This window comes from Sphaerodactylus townsendi, linkage group LG07, assembly GCF_021028975.2.
Source record: "Sphaerodactylus townsendi isolate TG3544 linkage group LG07, MPM_Stown_v2.3, whole genome shotgun sequence".
In the NCBI taxonomy this organism is placed as follows: domain Eukaryota; kingdom Metazoa; phylum Chordata; class Lepidosauria; order Squamata; family Sphaerodactylidae; genus Sphaerodactylus; species Sphaerodactylus townsendi.
In genome coordinates this window covers 2914931-2934339 of record NC_059431.1, presented here as the reverse complement: position 1 = coordinate 2934339, position 19409 = coordinate 2914931, and the positions used below count along the sequence as shown (strand labels likewise).

Genomic DNA, 19409 nt, shown 5'->3' with positions numbered 1-19409 from the left:
CAGAATGGCCCCGCTTCTGTCCTGCGCTCGGACTTGCCCTGGGGGCAACGGGGTGTGTGTGTGTGTGTGTGTGTGGCTCTGCCTCCTGTGGCAGCCATGTTGGGGGGTCTCCACCCCCCTGTCTCAGAATTCCAAAGAGGCCCACAGGCTCTAAAAGGTTGGGGACACCCCCCCCCTCCCCAGCTGTGTAAGCTATGCAGTAAGCAGAAGCGAAGGAGGAGTTTGGATGTATCCCTTGCTTTTCTCAACCAGAAGGAGACCCAAAGGGGCTTCCCTTTCCCCTCCCCACACCTGAGGCAGGTGGGCCGAGAGAGTTTGGGGCGAACGGTGCGTGACTGGCCCAAGGAGGTCGCCCAGCAGGGAAGCAAACGGCGGTTCTCCAGATGAGAGCCCGTCACTCTTAAGCCCTGCACCCCACGGGCTGCCCCAAACGTTAGGAGGCCGGATAGCGCCTGCCAACCTTCCAGCAGAGGGCTGCAGTGCTGTTCTCTCGCGGGGGCGTCCCCTGGACAGCTACAGCTGCGCTCCCTTCAAAAATACGCCCTCCTGGACAGGCCAGGTTTGCCCCTCCTGCCGAGGGATGGGAGTGTGGGGTCCTTCCTGACTGCTCCAGCAGGCCGTACCGCAATGTGCCTGCCCACACACTGAGAACACCTGGGCACAAGCAGGTGCCAGGCTCGCCCTTTTTGCCGGGCGGCTCTTTCAGAGGGGTTTGCTCCCCTGAGTGAAGCTGCCACACGGAGCCTGGCCAGAGAGGCGGTCCTGCAGTTGTCTGAGTCTCAGGCCCTGAAGAAACCACAACAGTGGACTGAAGCTGGCAACGGACTGGCCACCTGATGCCCAACAGCAGCTGAGCTGCAGCGCTCTGTGCTAGCTGGAGGTTCTGAGTTGTCATTGGTTGGTGGTGGTGGAGGGGTCCCCTGTGCCGCTCAACGGCGTTCCTGCCTTGCGTCTGTCCTTAGAACAAAGCCCCGGACGTGCCGCCCGAGGAGCAAGGGCCCTGCATCAAGAACCTGGACTTCTGGCCCAAGCTCATCACCCTGATCGTCTCCATCATCGAGGAGGACAAGAACTCCTACGCCCCGGTCCTGAACCAGTAAGCAGGCCGCTCTCCCGGGGTCTGTGGCGCTCCCTCTGTTCCTTCCAGCTGTCTTATTCGTCGTGTCCCTGTGCCAAACATTTATCCTGTCTGTCTGTCTCTCTCTGTCTCGTCTGTCTCCTGTAACAATCCCCTTTGTAATTGGGATGGTGGCGTTTCGAAGGCGTTCACATTCAGGCACCTGGCTCTTTAGGGCCCTGAGGTCAGATACGCACCCGGCAAGTGGGGTGAGAGCCGTTTCCCTTCTCGCTTGCCTTTCTGGGGCGGGCGGGGGGGCATTTTTTTTTCTCTGCATGTGCATGCACAAGAGCTGAGACGTGGGGAAGACGAGAGGAGAGCTGGGCAGCTGGTGGGCCAAGGGCACGGCAGAGCATCAGGAGAGATGTGAAGCACCACAGTCAGGCAGTGCTCGAGATACGTCAGAGGTGCAGAACTGGGTCTTGTGGCTCACGCTGGGAACAAACCACAATAACAGTGGTAATTTTTCCTGCCGGATGCATATTTATGTACTTACCTACTTCATTCATACATCGCCTCTCTCACGGAGGCTCCAGGCAAATTCCTGAATTAGGAAAGAAAACAGTAGAGTCCTTTTGGCCGTTGTGAAGCAGTTCAGCACTTAGGATAGATGTATTTGTTTCAGATATTTGTCCATGCTTTGCATCTCAGGGAGGGCCTCAAAGAACTTTGCAGTATCTTTCTCCCCTCTTTCCAATCACATCCTTACAACACCCATGTGAGGTAGCTTAGTCTGTGTGTGTGTGTGTGTGTGGCTGGCCCCAGGCCACCCTCAAGGGTCCATGGCAGGGCAGGAACTTGAATGTGGGACTCTCAGATCTTAGTCCCCCCCCCCCCTTAAAACTGGGCTGAATCTTTCTGGCCGTTGCTGGGGCTGCAGGCAGACCCCGGGATTCCTGGGAGCCTGCCCAGCCCAGTGCTCCTGCTCCACCATCCTGGCGTTCTCCCGGCCACCTATTGCCCTTGCTTGAGACAGCACCACAAGTTAGAAGCCGGCCAGCCAGGACGGGGTGTTTAGAGGGGAAGGAAGTGTGTGGCCTCAGAAATGGCAAAGCCTCAACATCCTGTCCTTCGCGCTGGCCGTGCTTTGTTCCCGAGCGGGGGAGCCTTTGCTGGCCACTCTTGCCCCCCCCCCCTCCCAGCAGGATGGACGTCCCCCCAGCTGTCTGTTTCTCCTGTTAGGTTTCCTCAGGAGCTCGCAGTGGGGAAGATCAGCGCTGAAGTCATGTGGAATCTGTTTGCTCAGGATATGAAATACGCCATGGAAGGTAAGAGGGCCTCGGCCTTGTGGCGGCTGCGTGGGTGTGGCTTGTGGACCAGCTCTGGTGTTTCATGCAGGGGTCGGGCATGATTCGGGGCCTGCGTAGAGCTCTTGCCTGCGAGCTCAACCGAGGCTGGAGTTGGGGCGGAATGAAGGACCGGAGTCCGTGCGCTCTGATCTCCAGGAAGCTGCCCTGATCGAAGCACCTGAGCAGCTGGGCACCTGCGGGGGCTTTGGGTTTAGCTCCAGGACCATCCCGTGTCCACCCTCACTCGGTTGCTCGCTGACCAGCAAAATGCGTCCGCTCAGACAGAGCCCTGGATAGGTTTGTCAGGAGCAGCAGTGGCGAAGTGGTTAAGAGCAGGTGCGCTCTAATCTGGAGGAACCGGGTTTGATTCCCCACTCTGCCACTTGAGCTGTGGAGGTTTATCTGGGGAATTCAGATTAGCCTGGGCACTCCCACACACGCCAGCTGGGTGACCTTGGGCTAGTCACAGCTTCTCGGAGCTCTCTCAGCCCCACCTACCTCACAGGGTGTTTGTTGTGAGGGGGGAAGGGCAAGGAGATTGTCAGCCCCTTTGAGTCTCCTACAGGAGAGAAAGGGGGGGGGTATAAATCCAAACTCTTCTTTTTCTCTTCTTCTTCTTCATCATCATCATTAAAGTATGTGCACTCAAAGTTAATCCCTCTGCAGAGTTCTGTGCTCTTGTGAGAATTTCCAAAGGCTTCTGCAGGGCTGCTCGGAGCATCCTTGGAAAACAGAATTCTGAGAATTGTGGCACTGGTGGGCCGTGGATTGCCCTTCCGAAAGTCTGCCGTGGCAAAGAGTCCTTTTTGTGGCCCAGCCTTTGATCTGGGGCAGCGTGCTTTGTTTTCCAGGAGAAGACACCGAAGCAGTTTTTGAAACAGTGAAGTTGGCAGGAAGGATGGATGTTTGTTCAGCACCCCAAGGCCTCCTCCTTGCTGCTGTCATGTCGGAGAGGAAGGGAGAGGGGAAATTGGGCCGCTCGGTCAGTCGCTAACTGACCTTCTAAGAATGTGCGCTGGCCTTAGCCCGATTGCTCTCTCTCCATGCGCTTTCTTCACCCAGGTGCTCTGCTGTGCTCATATTTGAAATGTCTTTCCAGGTGATGCATATCATTTGCAGGGCTTGGACACGACCCGCCCCTTCCTGGGGTTCCACCTTCCCTCTGCTCGCTCTCAGTTGCCTCTGGCAGTTGTGTTGATCCTCTGCGGAGTGGCTGGGGTGCTGCTGGGTCACCTGCATTTTCTGAGTCCTTAATAGATTCGTAGAATCATAGAGCTGGAAGAGACCCCAAGAAGGGCCATCAAGTCCAACCTCTGGGCCTGCCATGCAGGAACACACCGTCAAAGCACATCCAGCCTCTCTTTACAAACCTACAAAGGAGGAGACTCCACCACACTCCGAGGCAGTAAAGTCCACTGTCGAACAGCCCTGACTGTCAGGAAGTTTTTCCTGAGGTTTAGGTGGAATCTCTTTTCCTGCACCTTGAACCCATGACTCCTGGTCCGAGTCTCTGGAGCAGCAGAAAACAAGCTTGCTCCCTCACCAACATGGCATCCCTTCAAATATCTAAACATGGCTATCATGTCACCTCTTCACCTTCTTTTCACCAAACTAAACATCCCCAGCTCCCTAAGTCTCTCCTCCTAGGGCCGTGGTGGCGAACCTTTGGCATTCCAGATGTTATGGACTACAATTCCCATCAGCCCCTGCCAGCATGGCCAATTGGTTCGCCACCACTGTCCTAGGGCATATGGATTCCAGACCTTTGACCATCTTGTCTGTGTTGTGAGTTCTTTGGGCTCCTAACCGTTTCTGTGCTTTTTTGTCTTGTTCTGTTGCTCCTCTAAAGTTCTGGATAAAATGAGCTCCTCCAATGCCTCACGTGGTAAGAACCTCCAAAGTGTGAGTTATTTGAGGCAGTTCCCTCCTAGAATACACCCCCTCTCCTCCTCCCCCCTCCACCCCCGCCGGGCCTGTCTGTCTTATGCTGTATGAATGGGTGCAGAGGTTTGGCAGCCTGCCACTGAGGCCCCAGGTGGGCACAGTTGGAGGCTGGACTGATGGCTTGTCCAAGGGTCGGCAGGTTTTAAAGAGATTTCCACACATGTCTTTAGTCACCTCCCTCCTGGCTTTCTGCAAACTGTGCGGAACTGAATTTCTCAGGAGGGCTTTTCCACGCAGGCCAGAGGGCAGCTCTGCTACAAAGAGCACCAAGAAGGTCCTCGGGGAAACGACTAGGAACCGCGGTCTTGCTGCAAGTGGGATCCTACAGTGCAGTTTTGCATATCTGGGTGTGAGGAGTGGGCGGGGAGGAGACGTCGTACAGTGGATGGAAAGGCTGTGAAATGTGACATTCCAGGGCGCAGCTCTGAAGTGTCCAGCAGAACCACCTTGGCCATTGGCTGGGGACAGGAGGTTGCCCGCAGGTGTCAGATCTGGGAAGTCCCAGCTGAATAGGACCCAAAGGTTCAGTTCTGCTGTTTCCACTGAAGTCTCCCTGTTGACAAACAAACGGGGCCTCTCCGAGCAGAGTGCCCGTCAGAAGAGCCAGCCGTGGGACGCAGCCCACCTCCCGTGGGGCTTTTCTGGGTTAGACTCATAGAACCATGGCGTTGGAAGGGGCCACACCGGTCATTGAGTCCAACCCCTTTCTCAGATTGGCCACCCTAGAGCATCTCTGACAAGCCTTTGTCCGGCGCTTGAAGGGAAGCTCGCCCCTTCTCGAGGCAGCCGACTCCATTGCTGAACAACTCGTACTTTAAAATACATGTTCCCTGGTATCCAGCCAGCGTCTTCTGTTTGCTTGACTTGCACTCTGCCAGGATGGCTGACAGCCGTCAATCGCAACAAAATAGTTTCCACACAACATCCCGGCCCCTTAATTATTAATAACCAATCGGAGGGGTATGAATTAATAGTTACAGGTGAGCCATAAGCCAGCACAAAAGTCTTCAATGAAAAGGGAACAGGCAGAGCGAGGCCAGCTAACCCTAACCCGGTATTATTTCGTCCCTCAACCGTTGGCCCGATGGAACAGGTTAGTCTTGCAGGCCATGCGGAATCGCAGAAGTCCCACGGGCCTGGGTCTCCCTTGGCAGAGCATCCCACCAGGCTGCAGCCAGAGATAAGAAAGCTGTGGCCCTGGTTTAGGACAACAGTCAGTTGCTATTCGCTGCACAAAGGGCTCTTTGGGGAATGTATTGGGAGAGGTGGCCTTAGACCTTTCAGGGCTTTAAAGGTTAATACCAGAACCTTGAACCGATCCAGAACTCTGCCTGGAGTCCATGTGGCTGGCAGAGCATTGGTTGAGCATGTTCTTACCACGGTGTCCCGGTAAGGCCCCATGCAGCTATATTTTGAACCCGTAGAAGTTTCCGGAACGGTCTCAAGGCCAGCCCCGAGTAGAGCAAATTACAGCAGTCGAGTTTGGAGGTGACCATTGCATGGATCCCTCTTCTACCTGTCCCATCCCCTGCTGCCAACAGGAACCGCTTCCTGCTCTCCCCTAAGCGACAGCCCTTCGAATACTTCAAGAGAGCAGTCCTGTCCTCCCTTAGTCTTCCCCAGTCCCTCAGCCTTTCCTCGCAGGGCTGGGTATCCTCCCCTCCGGGCCTGGAGCCCCCTGGCCGCTTTCCTCTTCTCTGGGCCCCGGAGCCCCCTGACCGCTCTCCTCCCCTCCGTGCCCGGAGCCCCCTAGCCGCTCTCCTCTCCTCTGGGCCCCGGAGCCCCCTGGCCGCTCTCCTCCCCTCCGGGCCCTGGAGCCCCCTGGCCGCTCTCCTCCCCTCCGGGCCCCGGAGCCCCCTGGCCGCTCTCCTCCCCTCCGGGCCCTGGAGCCCCCTGGCCGCTCTCCTCCGGGCCCTGGAGCCCCCTGGCCGCTCTCCTCCGGGCCCTGGAGCCCCCTGGCCGCTCTCCTCCCCTCCGGGCCCTGGAGCCCCCTGGCCGCTCTCCTCTGGGTCCGGAGCCCCCTGGCCGCTCTCCTCTCCTCCGGGCCCCGGAGCCCCCTGGCCGCTCTCCTCTCCTCCGGGCCCCGGAGCCCCCTGGCCGCTCTCCTCTCCTCCGGGCCCCGGAGCCCCCTGGCCGCTCTCCTCCGGGCCCTGGCCCAGCGCTCTCCTCTCCTCCGGGCCCAGGCGGAGCCTGGCAGCTCCTCCCCTCGGGCCCGGAGCCCCTAGCCTCTCCTCTCCTCGGGCCTCGTGGGCCCCTGGCGCTCTCCTCTGGGCCTAGGCCCCAGCGCTCTCCTCCGGGCCCTGGAGCCTGGCGCTCTCCTCCTCGAGATTTCTGGAGCCCCTGGCTGCTCTCCTCTGGGTCCAGGCCCCTGGCAGCTCTCCTCTCCTCGGACCCCGGAGCCCCTGGCATCTCCTCCTCGGGCCGAATTTAGCCATCTCCTCTGCTCCCACTCCATTCTGTCCCCATCCTTTCTGCAGTTCCGGCGTCTCTGGAGCTGTGGGGGGCAGTTCGGCAAAGTCCAGCGCTCTTTTGTGGTTCACTGTTCTCTCTTCTCTGTCACAAGCCCCTCCCGTCTTCCGCATCCGCATGGTCCTCCTCCGTGGAGGTAAGGAGGATTCACACTTTATTTCTGATTTTGCTAGTAGCAGATCTGCTCTTCCCCCGTAGCTGCAGAAGTGAAGTTCCAGCCGGCACCACCTGCTTCTGCCTCCAGCCCCTTTGCAGTAGCCCTTCGGAGTGTCTTGTTAGGGGAGATCCGCTTGCGTGCTCTCCCATGGGGGGAATAGCCACCCCTTCTGCTTCTAGTGTGTGGTGTGTGTGAGTGTGAGCGTGCTCAAGCACTGAGTGTCGTCCAGAGGGGCATCCACAGGAGCCAGGCTTTCTGCTTTGGATTGGCCCTTTCTGGGGCCCAAAGATCCCGGCCGTCCCTTAACATGGAGAGAGACACTCCAGAAGGGACTGTCGGATTCCAAGGAGTAGCTGGCGAACGGGCACGGTGAGCATCTGTTTTTCTCTGAGAAGTCTCTGCCTACCCAGCTGGCACCCACAAGCCCACAGAGGTGCCCTGCTGGTGAGCAGTCTGCCACTCTTGTGTGTGAAGCAAGCCCCCAGCCCCTGGTGGTTCCTCCTGGGGGGCCTTTGGCTGTTTGTGTCTCCTTCCTCCCAACGGCGGCTTTTCCTGCTGTCCCTTCAGGCAGCTGTTCAGCAGGAAACCTCGAGAATTCATTTCCAGATTGGCTGGATCCAAGTCCAGGAGCACCTTTGAGCACAGGATTTGGAAACTACAAATTTTCCAGACTCAGTGCTTCCTTCTAGAGCTTTGCCTCTGGAAAGTCACACCCTCAAAGGCACAGTGAGGTGGGGGGGGCACGGGTGCCACTTCTGGGGGGCACATTGCTGCACCCTTCTCACAACTGCACCCTGGTCCTGTTCACTGGGGCACAGTTGAAGGCAAGCCATTCCTGAACTCCACGTGGCGCTTGGGAGGGGGGTTTGAGCAGTGGTGGGATTCAGCCGGTTCGCACCGGTTTGTCTGATTTGGGCGTCTTAGTGGATAGTTCCATGGGAATGTCAACTCAGTGCATGGCAGCTGTGAAAAAGGCAAACTCTATGCTGGGGATAATTAGGAAAGGAATCGAGAATAAAACTGCAAAGATTGTCACGCCCTTATATAAAGCAGTGGTGCGACCGCACTTGGAGTCCTGTGTTCAGTTCTGGTCGCTGCATCTCAAAAAGGATATTGAAGAGATAGAAAAAGTGCAGAGAAGGGCAACGAGGATGATTGAGGGACTGGAGCACCTTCCCTATGAGGAGAGGCTGCAGCGTTTGGGACTCTTTAGTTTGGAGAGGAGGCGGCTGAGGGGGGATAGGATTGAAGTCTACAAAATTATGCATGGGGTAGAAAATGTGGACAGAGAGGCCACCTCAATTGCAGGAGCCCTGAAGGCTCCCCACAGCCTCTGGTCTTGACTAATGAATGCCAGCCACCCCTGGGGAGGGGAGTCTTTGCTGGCTTCTCTGCTGGGGAGATGCTCCAAGGGTTGAGTCCAGCCCCCCCCCCCCCCACCGAGAAGGCCAGGAGAGCCGGTGCTTCCGGGCAGAGGGGAGCAAGGCCATCAGCCCACAGTCTTTTGCCAGCCCCGGGAGAACCGTGTGTGCGCTCGCTGGGCCCGCACGCTGCCTAGACCCAAAGCCCATCTTCTCCTGCCTTTCCTGCGAGAACTAGGTGGCCAGGTAGCGTGGCCTAGTGGTGAGTGCTCTGGCCTAGGAGCCAGGAGACCTGCACTCAGGTTCCTTCTCTGCCCCAAAGGCTTTGGCCACCCACATTCTCCCAGGTGTGTGGGAAGGACACAGCCAGGGGGGAGGGGGAACCGCCTGTCCACTGCCCTGGCCTTGAAGGTGGGCGGTGGGTGCCCTGGATGGAGAGACCTGGCTGGGACAGGGAGCATCTGGGCGGGCAGGTGGGAGGCAGGTGCCGACTCTGCCCATCACCGTTTCCACCTTGAAGAGGCAACTGGAGCATCTTGGGAGGGCCGGATGAAGAAGCTGGAAGAAACAGGTTGTCCTGACCATGGGGGGAAATCGTCTCCCCTCCTGGGCTGGATCCTGTTGCCTTTGTGGGATCCTGTGATCTCCCATGATCTCCTGTGCCCTGTGCACACCTGGTGCCGTGCAAAATCCACCAAGGCTCTGGTTTGCGGGCGCTGTCGGGAAAGGGGTCGGCCAGGATTGCCCCCCTCCCTCCCGCCCCGCTGACTGCCTCCTCCCCCCTCTCTCTCCCCCTCCAGAGCACGAGAAGCACCGGTTGTGCAAGAGCGCCGATTACATGAACCTGCACTTCAAAGTGAAGTGGCTGTACAACGAATACGTCTGCGACCTGCCGCCCTTTGAGGGGAAGGTGCCCGAGTACCCGGCGTAAGTCCCTTGCGCCACCCCCGCCCCCTTGTGCCCGTTCTTCTTTGGGGCACCCTGCTGCTTGGCTCATGGGGCAGCCAATGCCTGGGCCCAGAGGCTGGGTGTGTAGGTAAGAAGGGTGGGGGCCAGGTTGTTGGGGTGGGGGATGGGGGCAGACTTAGGGGTGGTGGTGTTTTGAGAAATGGGAAGGCCTGCTCAGCTGCTTTGGGGCTGTCACGTTTTCTGTGTGACCCTCCTGCCTCCCCCCCCCCAAGTAAATGAATAAAAGTATTTAAATTGCAAAATAAAGAACCGTGTCCCTCAAACAGAAAGGTCAGGCTGACATGACAGACGTCCAGGGCTTGCCAGCAGCAAGTGGCGTAGGAGGTTAAGAGCTCGTGTATCTAATCTGGAGGAACCGGGTTTGATTCCCAGCTCTGCCACCTGAGCTGTGGAGGCTTATCTGGGGAATGCAGATTAGCCTGTGCACTCCCACACACGCCAGCTGGGTGACCTTGGGCTAGTCACAGCTTCTCGGAGCTCTCTCAGCCCCACCTACCTCACAGGGTGTTTGTTGTGAGGGGGGAAAGGCAAGGAGATTGTAAGCCCCTTTGAGTCTCCTGCAGGAGAGAAAGGGGGGATATAAATCCAAAACTCTTCTTCTTCTTCCCCAAGAGGCCTCCGAGCTCGCTCGTCTCAGCCTCGGTGCTCCGCCCCCAGAGTTCACCGCCCGAGCGTGGCCGTGGCTGTGGCTGCAGGGTCAGCATCAGTGACGATGTGTGTCACATGGGAGGGACCGGGAGAACATGAACTCTCCCACCCACAAGCAGCCGCCGTCCTGGCTTTCTTGCCGTCTCTCCCTCAGCTTTGGGACAGAGATCAGAGAAAGGCCAGGGAAATACCAGCAGGCACACGAATGCGCCACAAGGCTATGGGGGAACCTGAGACACACTCACCTCCACCTCTGCATCCCGTCCGCACCTGGGCACATCACCTGCGTGGAAATGGCCCAGCCGGCTGAGGGGGGGGGGGCGGATCAGTTGGAGACACCTGAGTCTCTCACCAGGGGTTGGTTGCTGTTGAGTCTGAAACAAGCACATCTTTCCCAGAGACTTCCCTCACTATCACTGCCAGAGATGGGGAGGTGTGGGGGGGGGCTGTGAGAAGGAGATGCCGTGGGGGGGGGGGGCGTCGCTCTCCTTCCTCAGACATCCCGTGTCGTCCTGCAGGCGAGGCCCCGCGTGGTGGCGAGTCTGAACGGTGGCTTCTCCAGCCAATGGAGGCCTCTTGTTCAGTCTGGCTGCCTTGGCAACAACCAGCCCAGGGACACTGGCTTGGGAGGGCCTCTGCTTGGCAGGCCAAAGGGCCCCGGTTCAATCCCCGCCCTCTCCAGCTAAGAGGACCAGCGGGTGGGCGACACAGCAGATCTCTCTCTGCTTGAGGCCTGGAGAGCGGCTGCCAGTCTGAGCAGACCGTACTGACATTGACGGGCCGGTGGTCTGACTCAGTGGAAGGCAGCTGCCTGCGTGTTCACGTGCTCTGCACTCTCGTCGATTAGTGAGGGCGAATGCACGCGCACACAGTGCTGTTCCAGCTGAGAGGGGCCTGCCGCCCTCCAAGTCTCCTGCTCGTGAGTTCAGAGGTGTGGTTCAGTGGGTGCTGCTCAAAGGTCAGCTGCTGCACGTGACTCAGTGGGGTCCTGCCATGCTCCTGGCCGTGCATGTGCTGCCCACCCCCAATATCTGTCTTCGAGGGCAGGCCAGCAAGAAGCCAAGCGCACCCCAGCAGGGAACGCACTGCAGGCGGCCAGCTGACTCACGCGTCCCTTTGTTACCTGGCCGGGCTCCATCTTGGTCCCACGGATCTGATTCCAAGTGCTTGGTGTGCGCTGGAAGGTGGGCACCTGCCAAGAGCCTGGAATCAGATCCGTGGGACCAAGTTGGAGCCCGGCCAGGTAACAAAGGGACGTGTGAGTCAGCTGGCCACCTGCAGTGCGCTCCCTGCCAGGGTGCGCTTGGCTCCTTGCTGGCCGGGGGGCTGCGTCTGTGCTGCCTGTGCTCTTGGGCCGGGCCCTGGGCTTGAGCCGGCTCTCGGCAGCTCTGAGGGCAGGGTGCCGACTTGGACGCACGTCAGGAGCCGAGTCGTTTGTTTTGCTAATGATTTCCGCCTTCGTTGCCTACAGAAGACATTAAAATGTCTCTGCTGCTGCTTTCTCTCCAAATGTCAGCAAACAAGTGAAGGCAAACTTGAAGGCAAACTTCCCAGTTGGAGCCCCAGTTGGGCTGTGTGGGCCAGAGGCGGAAGGACGGGGGCCAGAGTGCCTCGGCCCATTCCTGGGGGGCTTGGGAGGAGGGGGCCCCGCTGAGCCCCCGCCTTCTTCCCCTTCCTTTCTTCGTCTCCTCGTTGACAAGCGGGATGAGGCTGAGATGGCGAGTGGTATCGATCTGAGGTTGCAAATGCCTTAGCAGACCAGGTGATCGGGAGCAGCAGCTGCAGAAGGCCCTTGCCTTCACACCCTGCAGGTGAGCTCCCAAAGGCACCTGGTGGGCCACTGCGAGGAGCAGAGAGCTGGACTAGATGGACTCTGGCCTGACCCAGCAGGCTCGTTCTTACGTTCTTATGTTCTTATGGAGGCCCGGGTCCGTTCTGCTCCTCCAGGGCCCTGCCTGCCCTCTGAGCCACGGCAGCGTGTGCTGCGTAGTCCAGGGGGGCTGCTGAGCGCGTCTCCTGGGGCCAGAGCTCCTCGTCTGCCTGCACGAGCGCTGAAGCGTTTCTGCTCTGCTGGCCAGCTGCTGACCCCAGAGCCCGGGAATCTCCCAGCCCTGGGGAAGGGACGTGGCCAAGTTGACCCTTGGAGCAGTCGGGGAGTCCAGGGGTGAACTTTGGCTGCTTTGGGCATCCCTCGTCTCCAGGCAGCCATCCTTCCCCCAGAGCTGCCTTCCGCCGAGCCTGGCCATCAGAGCCCGGACCGCCGGTCCAGTCTGCTCTGAGCGCTCTCGGTTTTGGCTGCCGATCCCTGCTCAGCGGCCTCCCCACAATCCCTTGCAGCTTTCCTTTCTGACTCCAGGGAGATCTGCTTGGCCCCACGCTGGCTCCAGCCGTAGTCCCGGCCCTGCCGTCAAGCCCTTCAGAAACAGCATCCTCTCTGGGGGCGGGAGGCCTCGGCAGCTGGGCCGGATGGGGCTAGGGCCAGTCCGCCCAATCTCCCGCAAGGAGGACGCGGGCAGCTGGGGAGCACACAGGCACAGCCGGCTGCAGAGTTCGTGGGCCGTCTTCCTTTGCACTTTTCCTGCAGGTCCAGTCTGTGTGAAATTTCACAAAAACAAAAGACTTTGCAGTGGGTGCTTTGGAAGAACCAAACTGGCACGAGCCGACACCCGCTCGGCTGTGGGGCAGACGGGCTCTGCTCCGATCCAGAGCAGCTTCGCTTTGGATTTCCAGGATGAGGCCGGCTGTGCCTTTCTGCTTCGAGGTGTGAAGGGTTATTTCAGGCTTCCCGTCACGCTCCTGCCGCCCGCCCCCCCCCCCCCACCGGCTGCGTCTCTCACGTTCTGTGCAAATTTAAGCAGCCCATAATTAGCGCCATTTGTATCAGCGCAGCTGCCAGTTTGGAGAGGGCTGCAATCCATGGGCACGATGGCACAGTGCACTTCTTGGCTGACTCTCACGACCATGTTTGCAAGCACTTGGTGTTTGGGGGTGCGGGGGGAGGAAGTCCCACTTGGTTCCTTGGAGCAAAAGGGCCTAGATCCAGGAGCAACAGTGGCGTAGGAGGTTAAGAGCTCGTGTGTCTAATCTGGAGGAACCGGGTTTGATTCCCAGCTCTGCCGCCTGAGCTGTGGAGGCTTATCTGGGGAATTCAGATTAGCCTGTACACTCCCACAGCCCCACCCACCTCACAGGGTGTTTGTTGTGAGGGGGGTAGGGCAAGGAGATTGTCAGCCCCTTTGAGTCTCCTGCAGGAGAGAAAGGGGGGATATAAATCCAAACTCCTCTTCTTCTTCTAAATGTGCCGGTTGAAGAAGCCATCCGACTCCCCAGGAGAAACAGCAGCAGCTGCTCTGGGCGGCTTGCAAGATGAGACGTCTGAAACGTCTACACTCTTTTGGGGCCTTCTTTCCCCAGAGAGCTCGAGATAGCATGCTGCCTTCTCCCTTTGTATGAGCACAACAACCCTGCAATGCAGGCTATGCTGTGTCTGAGAGAAAGTGACTGGCCCAGAGTCACTCAGTGAGCTTCAAGGCAGTGCAGGGACTTGAACCCAGGTCCCCAAGACCAGAATTCCAATCATTCCTCCATTTGCCCTCCAAAGATATATAAAATAATATGTACCTGTATAATAATATGTACCTGTAAGACCTGAGCCGCCAGTCTCCGGTCTCTTGCATTTTGTAATCGAAGCAGCAACATGCATTGGCTACGAAGATGGGGAGGGGGCTAAACCCCGTTCCGTGGGCAGCCCTGCGGCTCCTGTGTCCGATCTAAAATCACCTGCTCCTGGCTGTTTGGGGGGGGGGGGAGAGGCAGGAGGCACGAGGGGTGACTTATCAGGGACGTGTATCAGGAAAATGGCTGGGGAGAGGGATTTGTTCCGTCTCCCTCATCCATAGTCCTGATCCGGGACTCCTCTCCCTCCCTCCCTCCCTCTGCGGCTGTTTTGAGTCTTCCGGGACCCCAAGAGCGGTCCTGATCTCAACTCTCTGCCCTCCTGTGTCTCTGAACCCTGGGCTTCTCTTGGGCCACCTGTCCCTTGTGCCCGAGGAAGGAAACGTCTCTGTGTGCCAATTCTGGGCTAGCCACCAGCAGAGGCCAAGTCCCCCAGCAGGCCTCTGGCTGTCGCCTTGGAAGTAGCGCAGCAAAGGGCCTCGTTTCAGGCCACCTCCATGAGTCAGAGCACTTCCGTGTCCCCACGGGGGGCTCGAGGGCCCTTCTGGATCGAGGCTTCCTGCACCCCCAGTTGAGCAGCAGAGCATGCAGGCAGGGACACTGTTATTTCTCACCCCAAAATTATAGGTTGAGCACTGTCCATTAAACCCTGAGCAAACAATTGCAGTGGTGGCGAACCTTTAGCACTCCAGATGTTATGGACTACAATTCGCATCAGCCCCGGCCAGCAGAAGGACCTACGTCCCCTTCAGATTCCTGTAACTACTTTATCTATTCCACTTGGAAGAAAACTAACAGAGGGAGAGATCCAAAATCCTTAATCTAAAAGAGTAGTTTTAAACTCCTCTCTTTCCAACATAAATTTCAAGGGGAAAAATGAAAAATCTTTACCTATAATACTTTCCCAACCTTTATACCAATGAACAAAAAAAACAGAATTACTATATATTTTATTATTTCATACAGATCATATACACGTGGGGGGGGGGCAGGGGGCCGCAGGGGCCCTGGGGGGCGATTTTGCATCCCCCACTTGACGAGATTTGTTGTACCCAGAGACAGAGATTACCCCCTTGTCCCTTGTGGAGTTAATCATTAATAACAGGTTCTCCGAACTGAGAAAATTTTAGTAACCGGTTCTACCGAATAGGTGCGAATGGGCTGCATCCCACCTCTGGTTCCGGGGGGCGGGGGGGGGGCAGACTGGCTGCTGCCCAGTTTTACAGTCCGGTGAAAGCCATCGTGGTTCCAAATGCAGAGCTGAAGCCGGGCTGAGAGGGGCCGAGGGCAGATGAGTCCTCGGGGACCCCCTGCAGCGCCCCTGAAAAGACAGGTGGGAAACGGGCTTTTCCTCAGCCAACAAAGGGTCGGGAAGCAGCCATCTGATAACGGCTTCTTTCCGAGTTCTTGAGGGGACTCTCTTTTTCAGCCAGGCACAAACTTCACTTGCCCCTTCTCCAAGCACAGTGCCGATCAGGAGCCCAGGAGCACCCCCCTCTCAGCCTATGGGCAATCCACAAGCAGGTCCTTCAGACGAGAGACACCCCACCTGCTCTTCCCCTCTCGAGAAGCAGGAGCCAAGGCCCTCCTCCCTGGGTCAGCCCTTCTGAGGGTGGTGCTCAAGGGGGCAGGCACCTCTACCCCCTGGGGGTCTTCTCGAGGCCACGCCCGGCTGCTGGGCCTCTTTTCTGGTCCTTCTTGGTTGCAACCCTTTCCCACGTGCCAGGCGTTTTCTGCAAATGGTGGGGTTCGGAGCTGTCCTGAGCTCTGACAGGTGTGGAGTGGAACGAGAACCGTCCGTGTCCTCCGTGCTCTGCTTCGGGTAACGCAGCGCAGAATTGTATTCCCTTTTTCTGCCGCTGACCACGTGGCGATTTGTTGCAGTCCCGAGAGCCTTTGGGGGGCCTCCGCCGGCCACGTCGCATCCCCCGTCACGTTTCTGAGGACTCTTTTTGCCTCGGTTGATAAGTTTGTGTCTGTCTCTGTTGAAGCTCATTGCGTTGGGCTGATAAGCGGGGCGGAAACTGTCCAGGTTGTTTGGAATTTTATTTCTGTTTACCCAGGGATGAGCTCTTGGGAGCGTTTGGAGCTCTGCAAAGCTTCCCTGCAGACGGGCCTCTAAAAGGCCTCTGAAGAATCCACCAGATCTCACTGGATCTCCTGCCCCCATCCAGCCATTTTGCCAACCAAACTATGGGGTGGGGGTGGAGGGAGCTGTCCAATGCCTTTTTGAAATCAAAGGTAGTTTTGGCAAATCCATGTCTGAATCTCTGCCTGTGTTTCCAGCGACTGGCAGACCGACCGCGTCCTTAATGGTTCTGGCACCTTCCTTGGTCTCTGAGCCAGACTGGTTGCTCTGCCGTTTCCTGGCACGGTGTCATTCCCCGCCCCCCCCCCCTTAAAGAGAGGGGCGGCATTTCTCCCCCCTCTGTCTTGTGCTCCCTGCCCGGTTATTTCTCAGAGATGTGAGCCATTCTGAAAGCACAACAGCATTTTTTTCCCTCTGTGTGTGTGTTTGGTGCACTGCTATTTTGGCTCTTGGGCCTGTTGTGTTGTGAGCACCCCTGAGCCGGTGGGAAAGACGGGGTGTCGGTGTGCAAACAACAGGCCGGTGACCCTCTGCCCCCTCTGCTCTTCTCTCCCCTGCAGGTGGTTTGAGCAGTTTGTCATGCAGTGGCTGGAAGAGAACGAAGACGTGTCTCTGGAGTTCTTGCACGGAGCCCTGGAGAGAGACAAGAAAGACGGGGTGCGTGGGGGCGCTGGCAGGCCCCCTGGCTGGGGGGTGGGGGTGGGACAAACGAAAGCATTCAGTCTGCTGAAGAAATCAGGGCCGTTCCTGGTGATCTCTCTTGCTGTCGCCCTGCGGGGTGGGGGGGTGGGGGCAGGGCTCCTGGTTCTCCCCCGTCCTCCCATACGGATCATATTAATGTACTTGAGGATGCGCGCAGAAAGCCACTAGGCCGGCCCTCCTCCGTGCCATCTTGCTTCTTGTGGCAACTGGGGAGCCTGTCGAACGTGCCCCTGCTCCGTGTGCGTTTCCCGACTCGTGTGTCTGAGGAGGAGCAGGCGGAAGAGCCCTCGTGCGCAGGCTGGCATTGGAAAGGTGGCAAGAGGGGATGGAGAAACTGGCGGGGGGGTGTGGCTCACTAAGGAGGAGAACAGCGTCCCCTGACATCCGCTCTCCCCGGCGCCAAGAGGTGTCGGGGCTTGTGGTGTGAACTCTGCGGATGACTCGTTTCCATTGCTGCTGTTCTCCGAGGCAGGCCTGCCTTTTCAGAAAGTATGTTAGAGGTGTCAGTGCCTCAGGAAGGGGAAATGACACGGGGCGAAATAGCACCTGTGCCCCCGTGCCCCTCCCCTTGCGCCCCCGCACCCCCAAACGCACCTCACTCATCTTTTACAGTTAAAAGAGCAGCCTGCTCCGGTCCGTGGGGGCTGCCGGAGGGGTGGGGGCAGAGAATCTCTGCACCCGGGGCATTTGTCCCCCTGCCCTGCCCCGTGGCAGCCCCGCCTGAGAGAGGTATTCACTATTACGTGGATGGAACCACTGGGTAACTGTGGGCCAGTCACTCCCAGACTTGCATACCATGCAGGGTCGTTGTGAGGATCAATGGGGTGCTCCTTGGCAGGAAGGGCCAGAGAAACCTGTGATGGGAAAAGATCAAGTTCTTCGAGGCTCGTGTGCTTGGGAAACAGGGATGCCGCTGCCGAGGAGCGTTCTGTCAGAGCCCGTCCCCTGTTCACCCAGCCCCTGGCGTCTCCGCGGAGGTCTCCCTTGCCCACTCACCCATCCAGGGTCTCCTACGCAGCAGGAAGGACTCGGGCTCAAAGGCCTCCTGTTCAGACACTGGACCTATTTCTGGCCAGGAACTGCTTGTGCTGCTGCAGGTTCTGCTGGGCGGCTCTGGAGGTGGCAACGGCCGGAGTGGGGGCTGGCTGCAGGGCAGAGCCAGGCGGGACAGGCGGGGAGAAAGGCTGCAGAGGCACTGTGGTGTAGTGGTTAGAGTGCGGTGCTAGGATCTGGGAGGCCCAGACTTGAATCCTCACTCTGCTCGCTGGCTGAGCTTGGGCCAGTCACATGGCCTGGCCTTCCCCGCAGGGTTATTGTGAGGGACATTGGGGGACAGGGGAAGGAGGAGTCCCGGTGGCCCCAGGTGCTGTTCAGTGCGGCCCTCCCGAGGTGAGCTCGGCTGTCTTGTGTTCCGGGCGCAGTTCCAGCAGACGTCGGAGCACGCCCTCTTCTCCTGCTCGGTGGTGGACGTCTTCACCCAGCTCAACCAGAGCTTCGAGATCCTCAAGAAGCTGGACTGCCCCGACCCGGCCATCATGGCCCACTACATGCGGCGCTTCGCCAAGGTCAGAGCCAGGGGACGGGGTGGGCAGGCAGGGGTAGCCTGTGTGGGCAGGGGCTCACTCTTTCCCCACCTGCTGCTGCTGCTGCTGCCTTGGCCGGATTCACCCACGGCCCCCCCTCTCAGTGGTGGGATCAAAAAATTTTAGTAACAGGTTCCCCTGGTGGTGGGATTCAAACTGTGGTGTAGCACCAATGGGGCTGGGCGGGGCACAACGGGGGCGGGGGCGGGCATTCCGGGGGCGGGGCATTCCTGGGCGGGGCTGTGGCAAGGACACAGCCTCTGCGCCGGTCCTTGGGTGGGAAACGAATGCACACAGGCGCAGGCTGCCACACATGCCGGTGCACCTCCTGCTAGACTGCTTCAAGTTCTGCGCACTACTGCTGAGAGGAGGGGCGTAACTAAGGCAAAAATCGCGTGGCAAAATCACCCATTAGTCACCCCCTCTCGGCACACACAAATCATTAGTAGCCTACTCTTGAGAACCTGTCAGAACCTGCTGGATCCCACCTCTGCCCCCTCTCTTTCCAGACCATCGGGAAGGTGCTGATGCAGTACGCGGACATTGTCTCCAAGAGCTTCCAGTCCTACTGCTTCAAGGAGAAGCTGGTGAGTCCCTCAGTCCTGCCCAGGTGGCAGCTGCGTCGTCTGCAAAACCCTCCTGGCGCTGTAACAAGATGGGAGCACAAAACTGCTTCAGACCAAGGCAGGCGACCGGTCCTCTGAGTCAGGCTGGCAGCCGCTCTCCAGGGGCCACCCCATCTGCTGCCAGCACCTCTTTCAAACTGGAGATTCCAGGGATTGAACCCGAAGAAGAGTTTGGATTTACACGCCACCGTTCTCTCCTGTGAGGAGGCTCAGAGTTCACAGAATCCTAGAGTTGGAAGAGACCCCCAGGGGCCATCCAGTCCAACCCCCTGCCATGCAGGAACACACAATCTAAGCACTCCTGACAGGTGGCCATCCAGCCTCTCTTTAAAAACCTCCACAGAAGGAGACCCCACCACACTCCGAAGTAGCACATTCCACTGTTGAACGGCCCTGACTGTCAGGAAGTTCTTCCTGAGGTTTAGGTGGAATCTCTTTTCCTGCACCTTGAACCCATGACTCCTGGTCCTAGCCTCTGAGGCAGCAGAAAACAAGTTTGCTCCCTCACCAACATGACATCCCTTCATATATCGAAACATGGTTATCATGTCACCCCTTGACCTTCTTTTCTCCAGACTAAACATCCCCAGCTCCCTAAACCTCTCCTCATAGGGCATGGAATCCAGACCCTTCATCAATTCGGTCAATGCACCACAGAGAGGTAGTTACGTCCCTCAATCTAGACACCACGCTCCTGTTGATGCGGCTCAGAATTGCTTTGGCTTTCTTGGCGGCCGCATCACACTGCTGACTCATGTTCAGTTTGTGGTCTACTCAGAC

General features: G+C 58.2%; 1 protein-coding gene across 1 annotated transcript in view; it reads left to right on the top strand.

Annotated features, from left to right (window-relative positions):
* LOC125436381 (protein unc-13 homolog B-like) overlaps positions 1–19409 on the top strand; it is a 102121-nt gene that overhangs the window by 64266 nt on the left and 18446 nt on the right. Inside the window, 6 exon segments of the mRNA XM_048503317.1 lie at positions 963–1096; positions 2300–2385; positions 9138–9264; positions 16279–16375; positions 17842–17985; positions 18513–18590. Coding sequence (XP_048359274.1) covers positions 963–1096; positions 2300–2385; positions 9138–9264; positions 16279–16375; positions 17842–17985; positions 18513–18590 — 666 coding nt within the window.